Below are 21,556 nucleotides of genomic sequence, written 5' to 3'. Positions count from 1 at the left end.
GTGTAGATGTGGTGCAGAGGTAAAGCTACACGTGAAGTTTTCAGCGCTAGTAGTGAATCGAGAACTATTCGAGGAGAAACTTCGCGACTCGACAATTGAGGACGAGATCGCATTGATATTTTTGTAACTTCCTTGTCTGTTCAGATAGAGAGATCACTGTGGTTTTAACAAGGTCTGACTAGATCATGGGTGATGGATTTTGTGGTGTGTTTGAAAGACTCGGTGTAGAGCCAAGATATGATTGTGTATTTGGGATTTATGACTTTCCTTGTTTTGTCTGTTTCTTGCACGGAAGCTCGTCTAACGCCGTGATGCTTCGCGATTGTTGTAAAGGAACAATATGTAAGAACTGTCTGCAGTGTCATATTGGCGAGAAAGTTAGCCAAGGAATCATCAAAATCATATGCCCACTTGAAGACTGCGATAGAATTTTACTAGAAGACGAGATCCAGACAATCGCGAGTGAGGAAATCTGGAGAAAATATGAGAAATTTAAAACGGATATTGAGCAAAACCCTAATATCAAGACCTGTCCGAATTGCTCTAGGATTTACAGGCGAGAACCGGTCAAACAAGATGAGCGTGTAAATGAAAAACAAACCGAAACAAAGACAAAAACAAAAGAGAAAAATAACGAAGATTGTAAAGTAGTTTGTAGGGAGTGTAAATTCGTGTGGTGCTATGACTGTCAAGCACCGTGGCATTATGGTATAAGCTGCAAAGAGTTCTGCCAGGGAGACAAATCACTGAAAATCTGGGCAAAAAATCGAGGAGCGCCCACAAGAAATGCTACTAGATGTCCAAAATGTCAGGTGTTTATTCAGAAGAAAGCCGGCTGTGATCACATCACTTGCAGTAGGTAAGAAAAAAAAGATGTTAATAACACTTGTGATGCGATAAAGAAAACGACACTAGAGACGTCTTTCAACAAGGAAGCATGACGTTCAAATAGTTCCCCAAGGCACTCGAATGGTTTCCAATAGGATTTATCCCTTAGCAATCAAATGGTTTTCAATGCTAGCATATTATTAAAGCACTCGAATGGTTTCCAATATGCGTCCGCAAGCATTTTAGTGGGTTCTTCCTGGAGGTCTTTTATATGTTTATCTTTTTACTATTTTTTGTATAGCATAACTTTTTGGTGTACGTACCAACTGATTAATCCATTTTGCATGATCACGAAACAATGTTACTTTCCAATCACGTATTAGGAATAACGGAAATCTGACGTCTTCTCTCACCTGGCCAATCATAAATTGCTTTTAATTCTCATCGCGTGAATGTTTAACATAGATTAATTAAAAAAGCATTTTTCTTGATTTGGAGTTAAGTTGCGCCCGCTGTGTTGAAACATGTCACGTATTTTTTTTTCTCGTTCCATGAAGTTAACAATAAATAACATATAATTATGAATTCTGTGCCAGAAACAATCGCAAAATATGATCAGTTAGAAATTTCTCTATTTTTTCATGATCTTTCTTTCATCAAAACTAACTGATTCTTTATGGAACTACAGTAGGTACATATTCCAAGCTTATCAGGAGGCATTTGGGTACACCAAGGAAAATTACCATTTTGTTGAACTTCCCTAGGGGGAATCATCACTAATAAGGGGGATCCTGTGATGTGGGGGTAAGGAATTGTTAGGGATAAAAAGAACCCCTCTATATACCCATCATTTATTTCGTCATTTTTCTGTTCAGGTGCATGACTGAATTCTGCTATCAATGTGGGAGGCGTTTCCGTGGTATCCGTTTCCTTGGTGACCACCATGACCCATTGAGTGTGTTTGGGTGCAAGTACAACTATAAGCCTGATAACCCCACACAGAGAATGGCTGCTAGATGTGCCGTGCTCAGTGCTAAGGTCTTGGCATTACCACTCATGGCGGGTGTGGCTGCAGGGGCAGGTTGCGTGGTACTTGGTGCAGGCGTTGTTATAGCACCAGCATATGTCTCTTACAAGATGATAAAAAAGAGAAAGAAACCAGCAATGAAGGCCTATTGTAAATAACTCAAGTTACACAACATTTCTTCATTTTACAGGGCGGTAGCAGGGCGAGGGGGTTGAAGCCCGCCACAGCTTTGTTTTTGCTCTGAAAGCCTACATAGCTATGATGAACTGAGCTGGATTTACCAGACTCACTTCAAGCTAAAGCAAGTTTTTGAGAGAAAATGGTCCTGCTTACATGAGAGGTGTTTGTTTTTGAACACATTATAGCGATTCTCATTACATTGCGACCCGTCGCCTTGACATTCTAACAGTGCTTTTGTTTAGTTAATGGACGTCATTCATCCGCGTTTCCATAACGATTGTAGTTTCGCAGTCAACTTCATTTGTTTATGAGATTGAGAATTGAAGTGCGTGAGTGGTTTGACTTAAATGATCAGCTGAAATTCAGGGGCGGATCCATGATTTGAACATGGGGGTTTAAATTTTAAATGCAATAGCTAAAACCAAAGCCTTGTTGGGGCGTTTGTGGTCAGGACATCAGCACTGGTTGATGTTTGGTCTTAGAAAAGGGGGGGGGGGGTGAAAATTCACCCCCCTGGATGCGCCCCTGAAATTGCTTCAAAACGTTTGGAACAAGGCACGAACAGTGCAGGCAAAAGACTCACAGGAATTAGAGCAAGTGATGATCAATTAGCAGGTCGCTAAATCAAATATTATCTGAACAAGATGAAATCATCGCCGATTAACCGTGGCCGTTTCTTGACTTGCATGACAGCGATCGAATCTTGAAGGAAGAGTTTCGAAGCTTTCTATGTGAGATGACTGGCAAAACTTGAACCTCGAATGTTTTGTAATATATTTTTTACCCTTTTATGAGAACTGAATGTTTGCGTTTCTTTACTGTGTTGTCAAATGTGGATCTCGGGTCCTGGGTAAAGTCGACTACACCTTTCGATACACGAAACAAATGAAGTCTGCCCTAATCGTTATGGAAACGCGGATGATTGACGTCCACGAACTAACTAAATCACCGTTAGAAGGTCAGGGCGAAGGGTCGCGATGTATGGGTAATTTTTCATACTAGCAAAATACCAAGTGTTCAAAAGCATCTGTTTCCATCAGCTGATTTGCAACAACGAAAGTGTGTCTGGATTGGGGCACCAACATAGTCTACAGTATGAGGGTTAAAGTTTGGGATTCGTTAAAAAAGATTTCGAACCATACAATAAACTTACATTACATTTATTTTAATTGCTTTACATTACATTTATTTTAATGCAGCTTTAAAAGTTCACAGTTGTGTGCAATGGTAAACTTTTATCAAAACTAAGACCAAACATGTATATAAATCTTTCACTAGATGTAAAAGAGCTGTACACTAATTATTTTTTTCTTTACATTTAATTTCATAAAGGTACAGAGACAAACAGAATAATGCGCAAAATAAATTAAAAAGAGGTTCACAGAACACTGATGTCCTGGAGGCTGTAGTTATTCTGCCGAGTGATAATTGATGTTACTGGAGTTAAAATACTAAATGCCAAGTTTCCTGAAGGCTGTGCGTGTAGTTATTCTGCCGGGAGTGATTATTGTTGGTGCTGCTACAGTTAAAACAGAAAAAAAAGAGTTTCCTGAAGGCTGTACATATAGTTATTTTGCCGGGAGTGATTATTGTTGATGCTGCTAAAGTTAAAACACAAAATAATGAGTTTCTTGAAAGCTGTACATATAGTTTTTCTGCCGAGAGTGATTATTGTTGGTGCTGACGCAGCTGACGCCGAGATGCATTTTCGACCACGGCAGTGCCCGCAAGGATGTCATAAATTGTCCGGTTGTATTGGAAGAAGAACACAGTGATAAAGATGGGAAACAGGAAAGTCATGGAGAAGTTCTTGACGAGGGCCCTTATGCCTGATCTGCAGAAAATGAAAAATTGTCAGGGGTGTGTTTAGGATGTCTTAAGGAGTGTGGGGTCGATATATAAATAAGGGAGCTTGTAACTTCCAGCTACGCCTAGGTTGTCTCAATTATAGTTAGAAGCACTCAGTTAATATCTTTAACTGGCAGGAATGAGCACTCTCCTGATACAAACAACAAGCTTTTTCTGTTCTGTGGTATGCGAGATTACACTTAAATAGATTCAGGCTCTATAAAAGGGGGTTGGGCGAACAAGAAAATAAACATAAAAAAGGAGGTTAACACAAAGATTGCACCAGAAATTCATTGAAATGGTTAATGGGTAGCCATCCATTCCATCTCCTCCGGACCCACCCCTATGTACTATTGTACTGATTGACTCAATAAACGGTCATCTTGGCATTGGTTTAATGGTAGATCGCTAGGCCCACTAGCTGGGAACACACCACTGGCTTGACCAGTGGATAATGTCAGAAAGTTTTACACATGAGCTCACTAGAAAAAGGTGTAATTATAAATCTGTTGCATCATTTCAATTTTTAGTCTGTGCTTCAAAAAATGTTGCCAGTGCAAATAGCAATTTGCAAATGGCAGTAATGTTATACAAACAAAAGGTACCATGGGTCTCATAACATCTCCACCAAATGCTGAAGATAATTGTGTGTATACATAACACATAATTTTGGAATAACTAAGTTGAAAGTTTCACCCCTTATGGATAATTAGCACCCATCAGCACCTTTGGGCATAGAACTGCCACCAAAAGCTAATTAAAAGATTATTGTGTGTTGAACGCATAATTTTGGGACAACTAAGTTTAAAGTATTACCCCTTATGGATAATTAGCACCCATCAGCACCTTTGGGTATAGAACTGCCATTTGACATTAGCCGTTTTTAAATGGGTGTATACTGTACTCTTTGGAAAATGTAAAAAGGAAAAAACTGGTACCTCCACAGTCCAGGGTTCCCTCCAGGCATGGCCCTGACGATATCATGCCCCTGGGCGTCGACAGACAGAAAGTCAACGCTATCTGCAGACACCACAGAGAGACCCATAAAGTATTTACCAGGCGTAGCACCACCAAGGCCGCCGAATAGGCCGCCTATGATGAACAAGGTCTGGAGAACAAATATAATTTCTATGATTAGTGACATGGATAATTATGGTAGAAATAGTGGTGGTAGTGCGGGGATGATGGCAGTGTAGTAATGATGGTGGTAGTGTGATAATGGTAGTGATGGTAGTGCGGTGATGGTGGTAGTGTGATGATGGCGGTAGTTGTGATGATTGTGTGAGTGTGGTTATGGTAATGTTATGTAATCGCTTACAGTAGTTGCCTTTCTTTCTATACTTAAACGTTTGTATTGTAGTTTGATGGGTTTCTTGAGGGTTTCTAGAGGTTTCCTAGTGCCAAGAGTTTTTCAAACAGAGACAAAAAACGAGTCAAGTCAAAGCTGCTTCAGTATTCTCTCAACTCTTTAATCACCCGTAAGACCTGTGCTCGTTAGTTGCACTTTCAAGATGACAGTTTCATGTGGTGATAATGGTAGTATGGTGGTGATGGCAAATAATCATGATAATAGTTGTGTGATGAAAATGATGGCAGGATGATGATAGAGGTGATGATGTTTATGATAATTAATGTCTTGGGACAGAAAAACAAAACATACAGTTATGATGATTGTGGTGGTAGTAAAGTGGTCGCAATGATGGTGTCTGTAGCTCCCTATTCCTAGATCTACCACTGAGTAAAGAGAACCATTTACCTTGTTCGTGAATACCATTAAGACTATAGGTGAGAACCACTACCTCGTACAAGAATACCATTAAGACTATAGGTGAGAACCACTACCTCATACATGAATACCATTAAGACTATAGGTGAGAACCCCTTACCTCATACATGAATACCATAAGACTATAGGTGAGAACCACTTACCTCATACATGAATACCATAAGCCTGTAGGTGAGCGCTTGGATGAGAATTTCCTCCAGTTCTTTCAAACTTGTGTTTTCATCAATGATCAGAGAGTATTGAAGCTGGGTGAATCGTTCCATGTTATTACTGAAAAGCAAATAAATTGGTCAACAATCTAGAGGGTGTATCCAATAGGCATAAAAACCAGTAGATCCAGGATTTACCAAACAGTGGTTTGATTTATATAAGCTATACAAGCTTTCTAAGCACTTTTAGTGTCTGCCTGAAGGACAAGCTACAAAAGAATGGTTTTAATGATTTCATTAAATCCATCACTAAAAAAACGAACACATAACTTATATCAAAGTAAGTAGCATAATCATAGGCTGATTTACACTCTCGACTTGAGTTGTAGAGGTGTTGCGGGCAAGTTGCATACGATTAAGTCATGCTGTCTAGCAAATCAGCCATAAAATCTGTTGTTGTTTTGCCCCACAGAACCATTCCCTGCTAGCAGAGGCCTCTTTTCTCTGTATTTCGCTGGGCTGGAGTTCGCGAGGAAAAGATAGCTCTGCCATGGGTCGCAAGTTCGTTTGATCAAACCACCGTCCACGATCGTGGACGAGATCCAGAGCGCATGCTCCGTTCATTTTTTACTGGCCACTATTTGAGCCCACAATTACTAGCGCATGCGTGAAACGTATACTGTATCCGCTGCAGGATAATAAGCCCGCATTCTAAACGGTGTCGAATTATAAAAGAAGCCATTCAATGCCTTATCTTCATTCAGAATTTTCTCTCTTTTGACTAACGAGTCAATCTTCCGTTTACAGGTTTTGCATATTCTTCTGGAAATAGCTGATCTAAGTTTACCAAAAGGTTTTGTAACATTTTCTTCGAGTCCAACTGTGCGATATTTACATTCATATAAACTCGCCTGCCCAGATGTCTTGAAATTAATCCCACAAACAAGACAAAACTCGTCTTTGCTGCGTTTGTTGTTCAATCTTTTTAGTGACCTTTTAGGTGATTGAAATTGAACAGTTGTTTTCTTTTTTCGAAGAGGAGAACTAACCAGAGTTTGATTCATGATTTCCGACTAAACCCATGCAAAGCATACTAGCATATTGACAGCTTTCGCGCGATGGTACGGGTTTTGGCACGTCGGTCGCTTATTAACGCTCGAGCATGCGCAACAAAAACAGTTTCGACCCATGGCAGAGGTCTCTTTTCCTCACGAACGCCAGCACAGCGAAATACAGAGAAAAGAGGCCTCTGCTAGCAGGGAAACAGAACCACCGCTTGATCTATGACTTTTTGCATATACTCATAAAAAGCAATCAGTGTTAACTGTTTCAAACACTAGTATTTGGATAACTAATATAAAATGGCAATGTTTTTCTACTTACTAGAATATTGAAAACACTAAAAATTTGGTGAAATATAGGAATAAAAAGTCCAGCAGCTCAGCCACAACTCTTTTCTGTATCGAAGCAACACGAGCATCACAACCTGAAAACAAAGTAGAAATAAGAGTTTATATCCCTTAAAAAAGGTTAATCACTCTGCCATTTTATACTCCTGTTAAATGTTGAGTCAACCAAAGCATCCATTTCCACGGTTACTTCAAGCGAGTAACCAAATATACTTTCAATCATATATTATCCTCACTAATGTGTAAGACTTAATTTGTAGATTGTTTTTTTGTAGTTTTCTTGCAAATAAACTGCTGTATTTACGATGATAAGAAAAAACAAAGGAGTGGTTGATCAACACTCTTTAAGCAAATGCTAGCAGCTTCATTACTTACTGGCTAAGACAGGATTTATTTTAATTGATGTCAACTACTGTAAGTACCCACACAAAATGAAAAGTATGTATTTGGTATGTAACCTGTATGTAAAAGGCATGTCTTTTTTGTACTGGATATGTATTGGGTATGTAAAAAAATACATACCTTTTACATACCTATACTTACATACCCTAAACATACCCTTTTCTTTTAGCCATCTATGTATTTGGTATGTAAAAATACATGCCTTTTATTCACCCACACTTACATACCAAAAACATACCAATCCTATCCAATGCACTTCTATGTATTTGGTATGTAAAAATACATACCTTTTATATATCTGTCCTTACACACCAAAAACATACCCCTTCTCTTTTAGACGTCTGTGTATTTGGTATGTAAAAATACATATCAATTACATATCCATTCTTACATACCAAAAACATACCGTTCTCTTTAATCCATATCTATGTATTTGGTATGTAAAAATACAAACCTAATATATACCCATTCTTTCATCCCAAACATTTGCCGTTGATCTATGTATTTGGTATGTAAAAAAAACATATCTTTCACATACCTATACTTTTATACCCAAAAAAATGGCAGTATTAGGCCATCTATGTATTTGGTATGTGAAAATACATACTATTTACATACCCATTCTAACATACCAAAAACACACCCATCTCATTGCTGTATTTGGTATTGAAAAAATGCATGCCTTTACATACCTATACTTTCAAAAAAGCATACCTTCATTCAGGGCTCTTCTATTAATTTCGTATTCAAAAATACTTTAACCTATTCACATACCCATTGTATGAACTAATAATAAAAATAATATTTATGGTAATGGGTCATTATTCTTGAAATCACAAAAAATTTATTTATAAATAAATAATTAATTAACTAAATAAAAAATCTGTAAAAACAATTATGAAAAGTACCAGTGATAAGTAATACGGTATATTTCTAATGATATTTAATTTTGGGTGCAGTTTGGAATTAGGATTAATTATATAAGGTAAATTTACATTGTGATTCTCACTCTATATTGTCTTTGCGGGAAAAAAAAATTCTCATTCTCGCTCAATCCTATTGGGAGGTATCCCAAGAAAAAAACAATTGTCATTACCAGTGTCAATAAAAAAACATGTCTGAATTAGTGTATGAACAGGTACGCAAACAATGCCTAACGGTTTCCTGTTCATGGGAATCAGATGCCTGACTTCTGCTTTTGGTCCTCTCAAGTCTGAGCTGGATAAGTGTTTAGAGTGCAGTATTTCATATTCCTCTATCATAGCTACATAACCATGCTCAGTACACTGGCAAACCACCTCGCAGGTAGAGCTTCGGCAGGGCTTTTTGTACTTGACAAAATAGAGGACGGACCCATAAGCCATCTCATCATCATCAGGCTTTGTAAACTGTACAACAGTCGAATTTCGTTTTGTTACTCGGGTGTATCCTGCACTGTGGATAATGTTATCGCCACGTTTTAATCGGTAAAAACATTTGTACATTATGTCGAATATTGCCACATTTCCAGCAATTATTTGTAGTTGTTCAACTTCCTGGAGAGCGCTGATGATATAAGGTTTAAGAGATCCCAGTACCTGAAGCTTTAGATTCTCATCAATTTCCTCGCTCACATGCCCAACCCTTCGTTTTTGAGTTAATGACTGACAAAAGTGTTTTACGTTTAAATCCGTCACATTTTCAATCATTTCTGGTAAATGTTGTAAAATGGAAACAGCTCTAACAATTTGGCCCTCAACATTTTGTGAACCATGAAAGAGGCTTCTTAAGTCTCCATTTAAGTCCTCGTAGAAAAAACAAGAATTACTGAAAAGAGGGCCGTTGAATCTAACAGAATCAGCAAGATGTAAAAGCTGATGAAGATTAAAAGTCATAAATCTGTCATCGTAGAGTCCTTGAGCTCGAAGACAAAAATGTTCCAATAGCTGATTAGCCTTGTTTATCTCCATTGGAGAAATTGACTCTTTAAGCAACATATAAACACCACACACAAAAAGCATTAAGTGCTGATAGTGTTCATTTGGCAAAATACCCTGCATTACAGGCAAGGAATAATAAAGTAGCCAGGTTCGTAACTCAGACGCTTTGTAATGCGACCGTTCCTCAACACTTCTTGGTATCCTGCTGACGTAGTTTGGCGGTTTTATCCTCTCACGCCGTTCGTCACATGCTTTGACGCTATTTCCACAATACCAAGAACATTTCTTGTGTTTCTTGTCGAACCAGTAGCACAGTAATTGTTTCATTACTCCTAACAAAACAGCGTGCATATAATCAATTGCCATTCCTTTGACAATATTAAAACCTGGAAATCCAAATGCCATGCTTATACCTTTCACGCCATCTACAGTAGTAGCTTTACTCGGAGACTGCGCAGCGCTCTTTGCATCTCTCAAAAACTCGCTGTGTGTTCTTAATGGAGATAATTTTTTCCGGTCTGGCATTTTAACGTAAGGGAAAATGCGACAGTTGCCTTTTTTCTCTGTCCTTACGTTTTGCCCTTTTGCCTTGCAATATGGGCAACCACATTCACCATTAAATTGCTTCATACACATGAAGAGGCATTTTGCAGGAGCATCCATTGTAGTGCTTATTACAATAGCTCGCCAAGTTATATCAGAACCATTTAGATTTAAGGTAAATCCGTCATTATAAAGTGTTTGAAACATGTCCTTAAAAGGATGCAGAAAAACTGAAAAGAGAGGTTTCGTGTTCCCGAACCAAAGGCCTGCAAAAAGGCGATACTTTCTTGAATACCTCATACGCGGAGGCAAATCACATATAACCATGTAAACCGGCCATATAGCATAGCTGGAGCTTTTAAACAATGCCACACCGTCCGTGTTTAGCTGAATAGCAAAATTGTTTGGATTTCTCAAAAAACCATGTTCTTTAAAAAATAATTGATAATTTTCGCCGTCAATTATATCCTCGATGTTTTCTGGGCAGTTCCGCCTTCTTTTGTCTTCCTCGTGGTTGAATCGGTAGGACGTAAGAGCTTCTACAAACGAACTGTCTTTAAGCATGCATGACAGCTGTGTGATAATTGGAAATACTATAAACGTATCCCATGTCTTACTTTTTCCAGGGGCGAAGCTCTTTTTGCAGTGCACGCAATTTTGCGTTGCGATTGGCTTAGTTTTTCCCAAGTATCGATTGCACCTTGTACAAAAATAGTGCCACTCTATGGGGGCACTCATGGAGCCTAGGTGATTCCAGAGTGTGTGAAGTGTTTTCATGCATCTATTAGGTACCGGGCAATGAAGGGAGATAAGTATTAACAGATGGGAAATCGCGGAAGCAGTAAGGCTCTCTGCCATCGCAAATGTCATTATAGCTGCTAGATGCATGGTCACTGTTAGCAAACTACCAGAATAAATTGGCGGATCCTGCTCTTGTGCAGTCATCAGGTCTAAATCTGCCCCGTCACTTTCAATTGAAGAGTCATCCAGCTCAATAAAGTCTTCTTGTTCTTCGTTCTCGTCTTTACTTCCATGTTCATTGTTAATTTCAGTTTCCGAGTCAAAAACGACGTCTGCAAGTTTCTCCCAGTCTTCGTTATCCAAATATTCATATATCTCCGCTCGGTTTTCAAAATTTCTGCTAGTGTGAACAGTGTCGGAATTACAAGTGGTCTCGCATGCAGTACAATCAGCTACAAAATTATCTTCGCTTTCGGATAGGACGTCATCAGGGTATTCGGCTATTATATCCTCCGTCGTTAAACTAGAAGCTCCCGCGAGAGTATCGTCTATCTTATCTTCTGTTTCTAAATCCAATAAGTTATCATTTTCGTTAGGATGAGAATCTGCAAACTTGCTTCTTGTTCGGGTTGTCCTGGGGATCTTGGATGGCGAAGTAATTGTGTTATAATACTGACAGTACCGTCCTTGCTTTTTTCGATTCTTTCGACCATCCATGTTGTTTTTGCCTGTAACATGAAAGTAATTCCGTCTAGTTTTCAGTTGTTTGTTCAGGCCATTATCTCTGGCCTACGGTATCAATCAATCTTGGCAGTTTCGACCTGATTGGTCAGTTTTGTTTTATTTTGTGATGTTCACGTCTATTTCGAGCACGATCTGGTTAATAACTAGCCTTTGTCGCATCCGTTTTTCCTACTCGAACTTTTAAATAGTCGATCACCCGACCGACATTTTCAACTACAAATGGCATCTCGTTTTCCAGCATTTGCATTGGTTAAATGGATAGGCGATCCAGAGCCCGAGTGTTGGAAGGTGATATATACGAAAAATATATGTACCGAGGATATACCGGAGGGAGTAATCGAGGGTTCAACCTACAATGCTGTGTGGGATCCCAAGCAAGAAATGGCCCGCGCCAAAGTTTTAAAACTTCATGGTAAGTCTCTTAATAATAACTTCCCATTATACATGTTGCATTAAAATTGCCTGGACGTATTAATGATTTGCAATCGAACATATCTAACCCTCAACGAACGCGATAAATGACAGTTAAACTTGAAATTCTGGTCTGCCCGAAGAACTCGGCGCTGATCACCCGAGTGTGAATTTGGAATATAAGAGTTAACCACCATACAATTCGGATTTTACAGACATTGGCCTCGGTTTTATGCTTGTTTGCCCCTTATAATTATTTTCAGAATCACCTAAAAAAATCACCATGTGGCGCTTAGCTGTTATCACTAAATTCCACAGTTGCGACAGAGGCGAGACTTGGCGCTCCTTGATTGATTTTAATCGAGTAGTATAATATAGTTGTATGAAATACTGTATTTTATTGCTTGAGACGATTAGATTGGCATGAGTTGTACTCCTTGGTTAAAAGTTAATAAAAACAAGAACACATTGCTGTTATACTTTCAGATAACAAAGCTTTTTTAAATGCTGTTTTTGCACTTACAGATAGTAAAGCTTTCTTGAATAGTATAAGGAAGCACGAGTACATAGACCCGTTTGAAGAACAACGGAAGGCGACTTTAGATGGTGGGAAGCGACGCCCAAAACCAAAAACTTTGGGAGGCGATTTTGTTGCTGAAGATATTGGTATTTGACTTATCTTTGTTTACTCATGTTTGCGTTTATGTAATGAGTCGTGGCGTTTAATATAAATATTTTCAGTGATTTTATCGGTTTCACAGAAATAGATGTGGCCCGAGAAACGGCAACAACCCGAGAAACGGCAACAACCGGAGGTGGGTAAACAAAAGCTTTAATGTTGCGTGAGTTTTTTTTTTTTTTTTTTGTAGTCTTTTGTAGTCCTGAGAGACTTTTATATTTACCGTCATGAAAAGCACTTTATGAATAATGCTTTTAATCAAAGGTAATTAAGTACTGTTTGCATTTCGTAACATGGAGTTCCCCAGGTAGAATCTGTTTCCGGCACTGTCAATGATAAGAACATGATAAGAACAAACATGCCGGAAATGCCTTCAAGGTTGAATCATCTAAAAGAGCGTTTTAGGATGTCAAACATATATCAAATAAAAGGATATGGTTCTCTTTTTGATCGGTCTGTTATTAGGAATCAAAAAGTAGTTCCGTTGTATTTTGTTCCGTCTGCAGAGGCCAATTACATACGCCTCTCTTTAGCCGCTCCAAATTGTTGCCGTGAAATATATTAAAAGCTATTCTACATTCGCGGTTTGATTGATAATAGTCTAGGTGACAAGCAGACAAGAGATGGACCGAATAATATTGGTTTATCGAGATTTTGCAAAGTATCGGCTCATTATAAAAGCGGCGTAAATAACCTTTATGACTTAAAATTCTAATCTATTAATCTTGAATCTATAGCTGAGGGACTAAAATCCGAATCATTTGACTGCTCAGTCTCTCTTTTGTCAAAACGTCCATAAAACAAGAATTATGACGTCCGTGCTGCCCGCGCTCTATTCACTGGCCCAGTATAAGGGTCAAGTCGATGGGGCTCTGATTTCCCCGCACCACAAGGCCAGGGACCAAGGGGCTACCACGGCGGGAGCATTTTCCAGCACAAGTTAGATGATTTTTGCTTGAATCATGTCCACCCGAATACTTTTAAGCCTTTTGAAATAAAAAAAGCGATGAGATGTGGTAATTACGAACTTTAATCACGATGAAGTTCACAAACTCAATTCGAAACACACAAAAAAAGCTAGTTTCGCAATGAATGTTTAGTTCGGAGCGAACTTCGGGATATTCTTGGGAAAAGTATGAAAACAACTGAAATGAAACAATTTCCTCCGGGCCTTAAACAATGGGTCATAAAGTGTTATTTATTACCTTTATTTTAATTTATGGTTATAGGCAAGAATGTCAATGAGGAAGAGAAGAAAAAAACTAAAAAAAGGACCAGTGACAAAGCTTCTTCGGGTACGTCACTACTTGCATAATATGACAATAATAGTATAGTAAAAAAATAGAGTACTTGGGAAAATTTAAGCGGCAGAACCACTGAAGTACATGATTGGTGAAATTCATAATAACAATAAATCCTCAACAGATAGTAATGCTCCAGTTAAGAAGAAAAAGTCATCAAAAAAATCATCAAAAAACACCCCCCCTGCGACAACTGTGACCGGAACTGTGGAAAGTTGCGACCAAATTGCTGAGACACTTGAGGTTAGATTTTCAAACATTTTCAAAGAAATGGAGCTTGTGAATGTGAGAAATATACTCTATACCACCCCTCCTTCCCTCATAACTATCTTCAAACACCCAAGAAAAACAGGTCAATCGAAAGAACTGTCATGCTCGAGAGGATCTGTACAGGACCCGAAATGATCCCAGGACCCGAAACGATCCCAGGACCCGAAACGATCCCAGGACCCGAAACGATCCCCAAAAGTACCCCAACTGATCCCGGGACCCGAAACAATCCCCAAGAGTCCCCGAAATGAACCCCAAGGAATTACAGTAATGGACAACTAAAGGAATGTGTAAGGATTGGCTTTCAGTTTTAAAAACATATGAAACATTTAGCTTTGTTTGTGTTATTAAAAGGAAATTTACATTAACTAAAACTATAGTATTAAGATTTTTATATACGACTGCGGGGGAAATACAGTGGTTGAGTCAGAATTTGGGGTCAACTAACAATTCCTGTGATAGTAATTTGAGGAGCCCGGCGTGGATAAATCATTTTTACATAACAAGCCATAAAAGAAAGTCTTAACAGATGGGACATGCTGCTTTACATAGGAAGCGAAATGTTTTAAAGTTATTTTTTGACATGTTTGTTTTCGGTGAATGAAAGACCTATCATATCATGAGATCATGCCGGGGTGTACGCACGACTACATGAGGAAATTCAAAACTCACATAATATTGCTTTCACATCCTCTTAATATTTTGCATCGGTAGTAGAAGGGTTGTTCGAGTGTATTATACTCAGTGTACTTTTGTCATTCCATCTTCTCTGCCAAACCGGCTGCCTAAAATGTGTCGGTAAATATTCGCTCGTAAGAACAAGGATTTCGTGGTGAAATACATGTTTGGTTGTCAGATGAATATTAATTTTTAGGGGTGATGTTTACCGGAAATGAGATTTATAGTGTCGGAGTCATGTGTCGGAACCGCAAAATGTTAAGAGTGTGATGGAAGGTCAAAAGTTTGGTTGATCTGAGCAAGGCTGTGCTATGTTTATGCTATATTCCTTTCAGTAGCAATTTAAAGTTGTGTATTTGTTTTGGACTCTGTTTATGGGTTTAACGCCGGGCAATGTAATAAATAGAAGTATTGTGTTGGAATTTAATATTTTTAAGTCACGTTGTTTAGAAATCGAGTCGCTGTTAACCCTTTATTATGATTCAAGAATTGCAAGTATTTCTTCTGCTTTCCCTCTGTCCATTACCGTAATTCCTTGGGGTTGATTTCGGGGACTCCTCGGTATCGTTTCGGGTCCGAGGATCAGTTGGGGTACTTTTGGGGATCATTTCGGGTCCTGGGATCGTTTCGGGTCCTGGGATCATTTCAGGTCCTGTACAGATCCCGTTCCTCGAGCACGACCAGTAAAGAATTGCGAGAAAGTACACTGAACTTTGCGAGCAAGAATTCTCAGCACTGAGAATCGAGATATCCTCAAATTTATGAAATCATAGAAAATCATAATAGACAATGTTTGTTTATGTACATATAGGACATCTCGATTGTTGCTATCAACGAGAGATCAACACAAAGAGCGGGTAAGGAATACTCCAATTTGTATTCTCAAGTCTATGATCATTCATGATGATTAGCTATTTACGTTTCATCCGTTTATCACAGGGTGCGAGCTGAATCAGTCAGAACAAATAGTCCAGGTTGGTACGCAATTTGAATGAGAAGTTCAGGATCTTAATTCTATACCTCTATAAAATTTTTTCAACCGCATTTCTATTTTCAAAGAAGTCGGCCTCCCGCGATTTATCAACATCGTCACTCAAGGTTTGTCAATTTCAATTAAACGGTTCTGAAACGCATAAAAATACACTAGTATAGATCCCCAAGTTTGAAGTCTCTCTTTAATTAACCAACAGGGAGTCACAAGAGACAAGCCAGCACATACGCAGCGTAAGTATTTTTGTCATTATTTCACTTTTCTATTTCATATTTATATCAAAAATTATTATCCCCATTTTCAGGGTAGAATTGCTGTAAAAAGAACAGTTCAGTATAGACTCCAAAATCAGATGTCTTTTATTCAGGTTCTACTTGAGGGTTTCCGCTCTATTAATTTTTTTTTTTCTATTTCAGATGCGCAGAAAGAACCAAAAAAAAGGCCACTTTGCCCAAATCCTATGTGTGTTTCCACGAGAGATGAGCTTAGTGAGCTGAAGGAAAAATATGGGGCTTTGGAAGCGCGATTCAGGAGACTGAGCAGATCAGATGGTATCCAAGGTAAATATTTTCAATTTAATGGGTCAAAACGGGCGCCATTTCGTATTTTGTTGGGCTTTTTCACAGATAGCCTTTGAAATATCTTTCAAGACATAGCGTAAGTTACATTTTTAATTTTGATATTTTGTTCTCCGACAAAAAGGGAGCTTATATGCAAAATATTGAGCTAAAAAATAGTTATCTTGCATCTTTCCTCTCTGTCCTTTTAGTTGAAAAATTATTTTTTACGTTTACGTCATCCTCTTCTAGATTGTTTTCTGATGATATAGAGATCATTTTCCACGTTTACGCCATCCTCTTCTAGTTTGTTTTCTGATGATATAGAGATCATTTTATAATTGTCATTGATTTTAGGAAATGAGCTTCGAGTACCAAATGTACAAGTAAATGATGGGCGGGTAGGCGTGATGAGTGAGGCAGAAGCGGCAACGAGAAAGGTAATAATAAGGATGGATACAGGAATTTGAGAACAGTGCAGGGTTTATTAGTCAGCCTTGAACATAAGTCTTTAGTTTAAAAAAGTTTAAATAAAAATGAGTGTGAGGTGTAATCCAACCTTACGGGCATCAGGTCACAGATAGATTTTCTTGGGCGACTTGAAATACTTAGCTGCCATTCAAACGAAGTCAGTGGCTATGAGTGGTCCTCGCTTGTTAATTCGGGAAGTCCCGATTCGCAACAGCCGGGACTTTCCAGCGCTTGACAATGATAATTTACTAATCAGATCACTCAGTAGCCGCCGACTTTGTTCAAATGACAACTAACTATTTCCAATTGCCCGTGAAAGCAAGAGCTTGTCCTATCGCGAGTACTTGATACGATATTTAAAAAAATAACTCAAGTATTATTGACGTCGTTTTATGAACTATATGTTATTTTGGGTACTGAACGTTTTTTTTTTCTTTCATTATTTGCAGTTAGTTGAATTAGTTGCGGGCAGTGGTGTCTTCCTTTCGAGGACAGCACTTGCATTGTGCAAAACCGCACACACCAAGTCCTCGCTGGCTACACGCCTTTTAAAGGCGTTTTTTTCAGAAGAAGAAAGGCGCGAGGGAAAAATCTCTGAGCAGGGGGAGGTGGGAAATTTGCTTAACCAGCAAATTATAACCACTATTAAAGGTGAGAAAAGCTAAGTTTTGATTTTCCCACATTAAATTGTTTTCGCATCAGGTGAAGTTATGGTACCGCGAATATTTGGTATATTGAATAACTCAATTAATGACGATAATAACAAACGTAATGCGAAGTGATTTTTTGTTACATTAATAGCATATGCGTCGAGGCAGAACCTCCCAGACGGGTGTAAAAAAGGCATCACAAGTGCCATGAACCTAAGTATAAAAAACTTGAGGAGAGCAGCACGGAAGTCAGCTTGTGAAGATGATCTGCCAAGTCTGCCTAGTCTTCCTGATGATGATGATGATGACTACGATGCAGATGAGTCTTTGCTTGATTGAAAACTTTGGCATAGTTTTTACCATTTTTTTAAATTTATATTTGATAATAAACAATTCGAACTAGTAATCAAAAAAGTCATTTTTTGTGAATCGAGATTATGTGCCGATCTAGGAATCAATTAAACATTTCCAGTGATTTCCAGGTTAGTAACTTTACCTTTGCAGCTTAGCAGTTCCAGGTAATCTTATTGATCTTTAAGCAACAATTTAGTTTTACTTTGCGCATAAAGTGTGTTATACAACGTTCTTTGGGTTTAAATTTTGCGTGTGACATGTAGAGGCATAGATACCATGTTGCAGGGGCGTTTTATTGATATGCTTACAAACAAGGAAAGACTAGCTGCTTGGCTCAGTCGCTTATTCCAAGTTATCCCTTTAGCTATGGGACACATTTAGATAATGTATTGTACGTAAAATTGGCACGATGCCATTTTAAGGTAGCCTTGAGCTATGTTTGTGGCATGTCCAAGGTACATTTTAGGTATGTAATGGGTATGTAAATTTCCATTTAACGGTATTATTTGTGAAGGTACATTTTGGGTATGTAATGGCTATGTAAATTCTATACCATGCCTTCTTCAGGTAGCCTTGAGCTATGTTTGTGGCATGTACAAGGTATATTTTAGGTATGTAATGGGTATAATAATTTCCATTTAACGGTAGCATTTGTGGTATGTTCAAGGTACATTTTGGGTATGTAATGGCTATGTAAATTCTATACCATGCCCTTTTAAGGTAGCCTTGAGCTATGTACCCATAAGGTACATTTTAGGTATGTAATGGGTATGTAAATTTCCATTTAACAGTAGCATTTTGGTATGTAATCGGTATGTTTTTAGCAAGTTTTTGATATGTAAATGGTTCCCACTATATATATTTTACTTGCCATCTACATACCTAATACTTACCATTTACATAACTATAAATCTTCAAATCAAGGTCGCTTTTGGTTATGTAAAATGTATATTTTACAATGTCCAATTTTGATAGGTATTACATGCCAATTACATACCACCTAAATTGGTATGTAACAGGTATGTTTTCAGCAAATATTTGGTATGTAAATGATATCTCATTACATACCGTCTACACACAATTTACATACCTAACACTTACCTTTTACATAACTCCAAGGTCTTCAATATCAAGGTCGCTTTTGGTTATGTAAAAGGTATATTTTACTATGTCCAATTTTCATATGTATTACATACCCATTACATGCCTTCCAAGTTGGTATGTAGAGGGTATGTTTTTAGGAAGTATATGGTAGGTAAATGGTATCAAACAACATACCTTTTACATCCCCTTTACATACTCAAATTTCTGCATGGGTAGGTGCTCCATCACACCAAGCTCACAATGAGATGTTTTCTCAGTTATCCAGATGACAACTTATTATTTATTAAGGCTTTTGTTTAGCAATTTGAACATAATCCCTTCTTCTAACTGTCTTCTAATCTGTTGCAGACTTCCCTTCCCCCTCCCCTAAAAAGTCACAAATGCCTGTCCTATTCCTTAGGGTGCTGTAAATTTAATCTGCCAAGTTCTATCCCTGGGAGCCTTCTTTTAGGTCAGCTGCTATTTCTTAGGGGTCTTGAGCTGGTCGATTAGAAATCAATTTTGCATTAATTACATTTTGAAACAGCTGCAGTAAGGAAAACCATAAAGATCTCAGATAAGGGTTTTAATTTTCTGTCACTATGTCTTCTTTGCTATCTCTTAAAATTGGTGATTTCCACACCCATTCTGCTATTCCTTTAGGATGAAGATTTATCTTCTAAGCAAGCATATGTGACTTTATTTAGTCCACCTCCCTCTCCCCCCCCTCTAGGTGCTGAATTTGAGAGTGCAGCTGTTCTTTTCTGTTAAAATAAAAATTCGCTTTTTACTAATAGGCTGTGTGAATAATTTCTGAAACCACCAAGACAAGGAAATGCAAATAAGTTTGGATATGGCCCTGAATTCTGTAGTCTAGCTCAAGTTTTTTTCATGTTTTTAGACGCTGAAATATCACTGTTCTATCCCATACATATCCACTTGAATAGAGGCGAACCAATCAGATACAAGCAGATAGCGAATTCTTACTGGTTGGTTGTTGTATCTGTGGTCGTAAAAATGGTGCAGTAGATCCTCTATTTGCAGTATTTTGCGGCGGAAACGGGCCATTCCCTCCAGCGAAACCCGGCGGTCCTTGATTTCCGGTCTGACTTTGTTGTGAAGACACCATTTGCCAGTAGTAATACGTGTAAAAATAAGATATACTGTAATAATATTGGTAATATGACTGCATATAATACCAATACGACATAGAGTTCCAGAGCTCATTATTCTGACTAGGAGACGATTCAGGAGTTGAATTTTCTTCAGTTGAAGAGGAAAGTCCTGTTTTATCTGAATCCATCGTATTTTTGTCTTGGGAGCCGGGGGTTTCGCCAGGTGACGACCTTTTCGCGGAGTCTTCCTGTTTTGGGCGACGAACAGGGTCCGCCATCTTGATGTTGTTTGTCTCCAGGCTCTCACGGTTATGAACTTTAGAACATCCAAAATTGATTAGGCGTTCCTGGATCCTGCGAAGTGGTAAAAACAGGACCAAGGAACATTACCGGCGGATTTTTTGCCGCCTGAACATGAACGAGACAGGGGTTTGTAGTAAACAGCGACCGGGATTGGATAACAAAAGCGACCTGGAAATTTAACCCAAAATGTAGTAAACGCCTTCCCGAGTTATCTCATAATTACAGCGTAACCAGTAAAACCGTGAACACCTAAAATATGTGTGGAATGTTTATTGTCTTCTATCAGACGCGAGAATTCAGACACTGAGACTTGTTGAGACATGTTTCTGTACAGGACCCGGAATGATCCCAGGACCCGAAATGATCCCCACGGAATTGCGGTAATGGACAAAGGGAAAGCAGAAGAAAGCACTTCCAATTCTTAAAGCATAATTAAGGGTTGACAGCGAATCTATTTCTAAATAACATGCCTTAAAAGAACTTAAATCCCAATAAATACTTGTATTTATTGTTTATTACATTGCCACGGCGGTAAACCCATATGAGTCCAAAACAAATACACAACTTTTAATTGCTACTGAAAAGAGGTACAACATAAACATAGCACAGCCAAAGCACAGCCTTGCTAAGAACAACCAAACTTTTGACCTTCGAAACATTTGCAGTTCCAACACATGACTCTGACCACAGGCGGACCAGGATTAGAATCAGTCCCTCGTGATCCTTCAGGAAAATTAAATATAATTTGAAGTTGTGTCTTGACTGTTTTCTCAATAAATCTCAATAAAACATTACTATTATTAGCCTCGTGTGTTGTTCTTAAGGAACTGGATCAACTGAAGCGTTAGCGAGCCTTATCACAAAAGAGATGAGTTTCTGTCTGAAACGGAAAACTCATTGTCGGTCATTGTACAACTTTTTCCGGTCTAATTAGCTTCAATTGGCAGAATTCTTACATTCTTAAGAACACTAGTAAGAGTACAAAACAAGTCCTCCAGTTAAGACTCACAGTTAACAGTTTTATTTTGCCAGTATTGAGTCTCTTCATGGGCGCCTTTTCAACAAAGGAGGTAGTTATAAAAGCATGAAATACGCTGCAAAAGATGGTCCAAGGTTG

General features: G+C 38.4%; 4 protein-coding genes across 6 annotated transcripts; 2 read left to right on the top strand and 2 right to left on the bottom strand.

The window, feature by feature from the left end:
- Window positions 1-3,507, top strand: LOC5518569 (E3 ubiquitin-protein ligase RNF217; the record flags this gene model as incomplete). The annotated part of the gene is given in 2 exon segments (XM_001638522.3): window positions 1-859; window positions 1,704-3,507. Coding segments are annotated over 2 exon segments (984 nt in total). The 3' UTR covers window positions 2,014-3,507.
- A 133-nt stretch (window positions 3,508-3,640) lies between these two features.
- Window positions 3,641-20,862, bottom strand: LOC5518624 (protein FAM8A1). The gene is made up of 5 exons (XM_001638456.3): window positions 20,009-20,862; window positions 7,202-7,304; window positions 5,813-5,939; window positions 4,822-4,991; window positions 3,641-3,869 (listed from the first exon to the last, which is right to left on the bottom strand). Exons 1-5 carry the CDS (start codon window positions 20,412-20,414, stop codon window positions 3,704-3,706), a joined length of 972 nt encoding a protein of 323 aa, XP_001638506.1. The 5' UTR covers window positions 20,415-20,862; the 3' UTR covers window positions 3,641-3,703.
- LOC125560768 lies at window positions 7,798-11,549 on the bottom strand. The gene has a single exon (XM_048723116.1). The coding sequence runs from the start codon at window positions 11,547-11,549 to the stop codon at window positions 8,670-8,672; it is 2,880 nt and encodes a 959-aa protein (XP_048579073.1). The 3' UTR covers window positions 7,798-8,669.
- LOC116615503 lies at window positions 11,718-18,169 on the top strand. 3 transcript variants are annotated; one of them, XM_048723118.1, is made up of 13 exons: window positions 11,718-11,988; window positions 12,513-12,653; window positions 12,749-12,802; window positions 13,896-13,961; window positions 14,092-14,210; window positions 15,727-15,772; window positions 15,855-15,889; window positions 15,978-16,013; window positions 16,106-16,139; window positions 16,323-16,466; window positions 16,821-16,903; window positions 17,384-17,585; window positions 17,736-18,169. In XM_048723118.1, exons 1-13 carry the CDS (start codon window positions 11,796-11,798, stop codon window positions 17,921-17,923), a joined length of 1,341 nt encoding a protein of 446 aa, XP_048579075.1. In that variant the 5' UTR covers window positions 11,718-11,795; the 3' UTR covers window positions 17,924-18,169. The 3 variants fall into 3 exon arrangements, with proteins under 3 accessions (XP_048579075.1, XP_048579074.1, XP_048579076.1); XM_048723117.1 differs by having other exon boundaries at window positions 11,722-11,988; window positions 15,975-16,013; XM_048723119.1 differs by lacking the exons at window positions 11,718-11,988; window positions 12,513-12,653; window positions 12,749-12,802 and adding an exon at window positions 13,461-13,605 and having other exon boundaries at window positions 15,975-16,013.
- Window positions 20,863-21,556: the final 694 nt, after the last annotated feature.

The sequence above is a fragment of the Nematostella vectensis genome, chromosome 15, assembly GCF_932526225.1.
Source record: "Nematostella vectensis chromosome 15, jaNemVect1.1, whole genome shotgun sequence".
Lineage (NCBI taxonomy): Eukaryota > Metazoa > Cnidaria > Anthozoa > Actiniaria > Edwardsiidae > Nematostella > Nematostella vectensis.
Note: the sequence above shows the minus strand (reverse complement) of the source record. Positions and strands in the feature narration are given on the sequence as shown.

Bases quoted from the DNA above. Each gene is read 5' to 3' on its own strand.
- LOC125560768 (XM_048723116.1), bottom strand. From the start codon at position 11,549: ATGGATGGTCGAAAGAATCGAAAAAAGCAAGGACGGTACTGTCAGTAT.
- LOC116615503 (XM_048723117.1), top strand. From the start codon at position 11,796: ATGGCATCTCGTTTTCCAGCATTTGCATTGGTTAAATGGATAGGCGAT. The intron at 12,654-12,748 runs GTATTTGACTTA...TCGGTTTCACAG, and splicing joins TTTTGTTGCTGAAGATATTG to AAATAGATGTGGCCCGAGAA. The intron at 13,962-14,091 runs GTACGTCACTAC...AATCCTCAACAG, and splicing joins CAGTGACAAAGCTTCTTCGG to ATAGTAATGCTCCAGTTAAG.
- LOC5518624 (XM_001638456.3), bottom strand. From the start codon at position 20,414: ATGGCGGACCCTGTTCGTCGCCCAAAACAGGAAGACTCCGCGAAAAGG. The intron at 7,305-20,008 runs GTAAGAATTCGC...CTTTGTTTTCAG, and splicing joins ACAGATACAACAACCAACCA to GTTGTGATGCTCGTGTTGCT. The intron at 3,870-4,821 runs GTACCAGTTTTT...CATTTTCTGCAG, and splicing joins GGGAACCCTGGACTGTGGAG to ATCAGGCATAAGGGCCCTCG.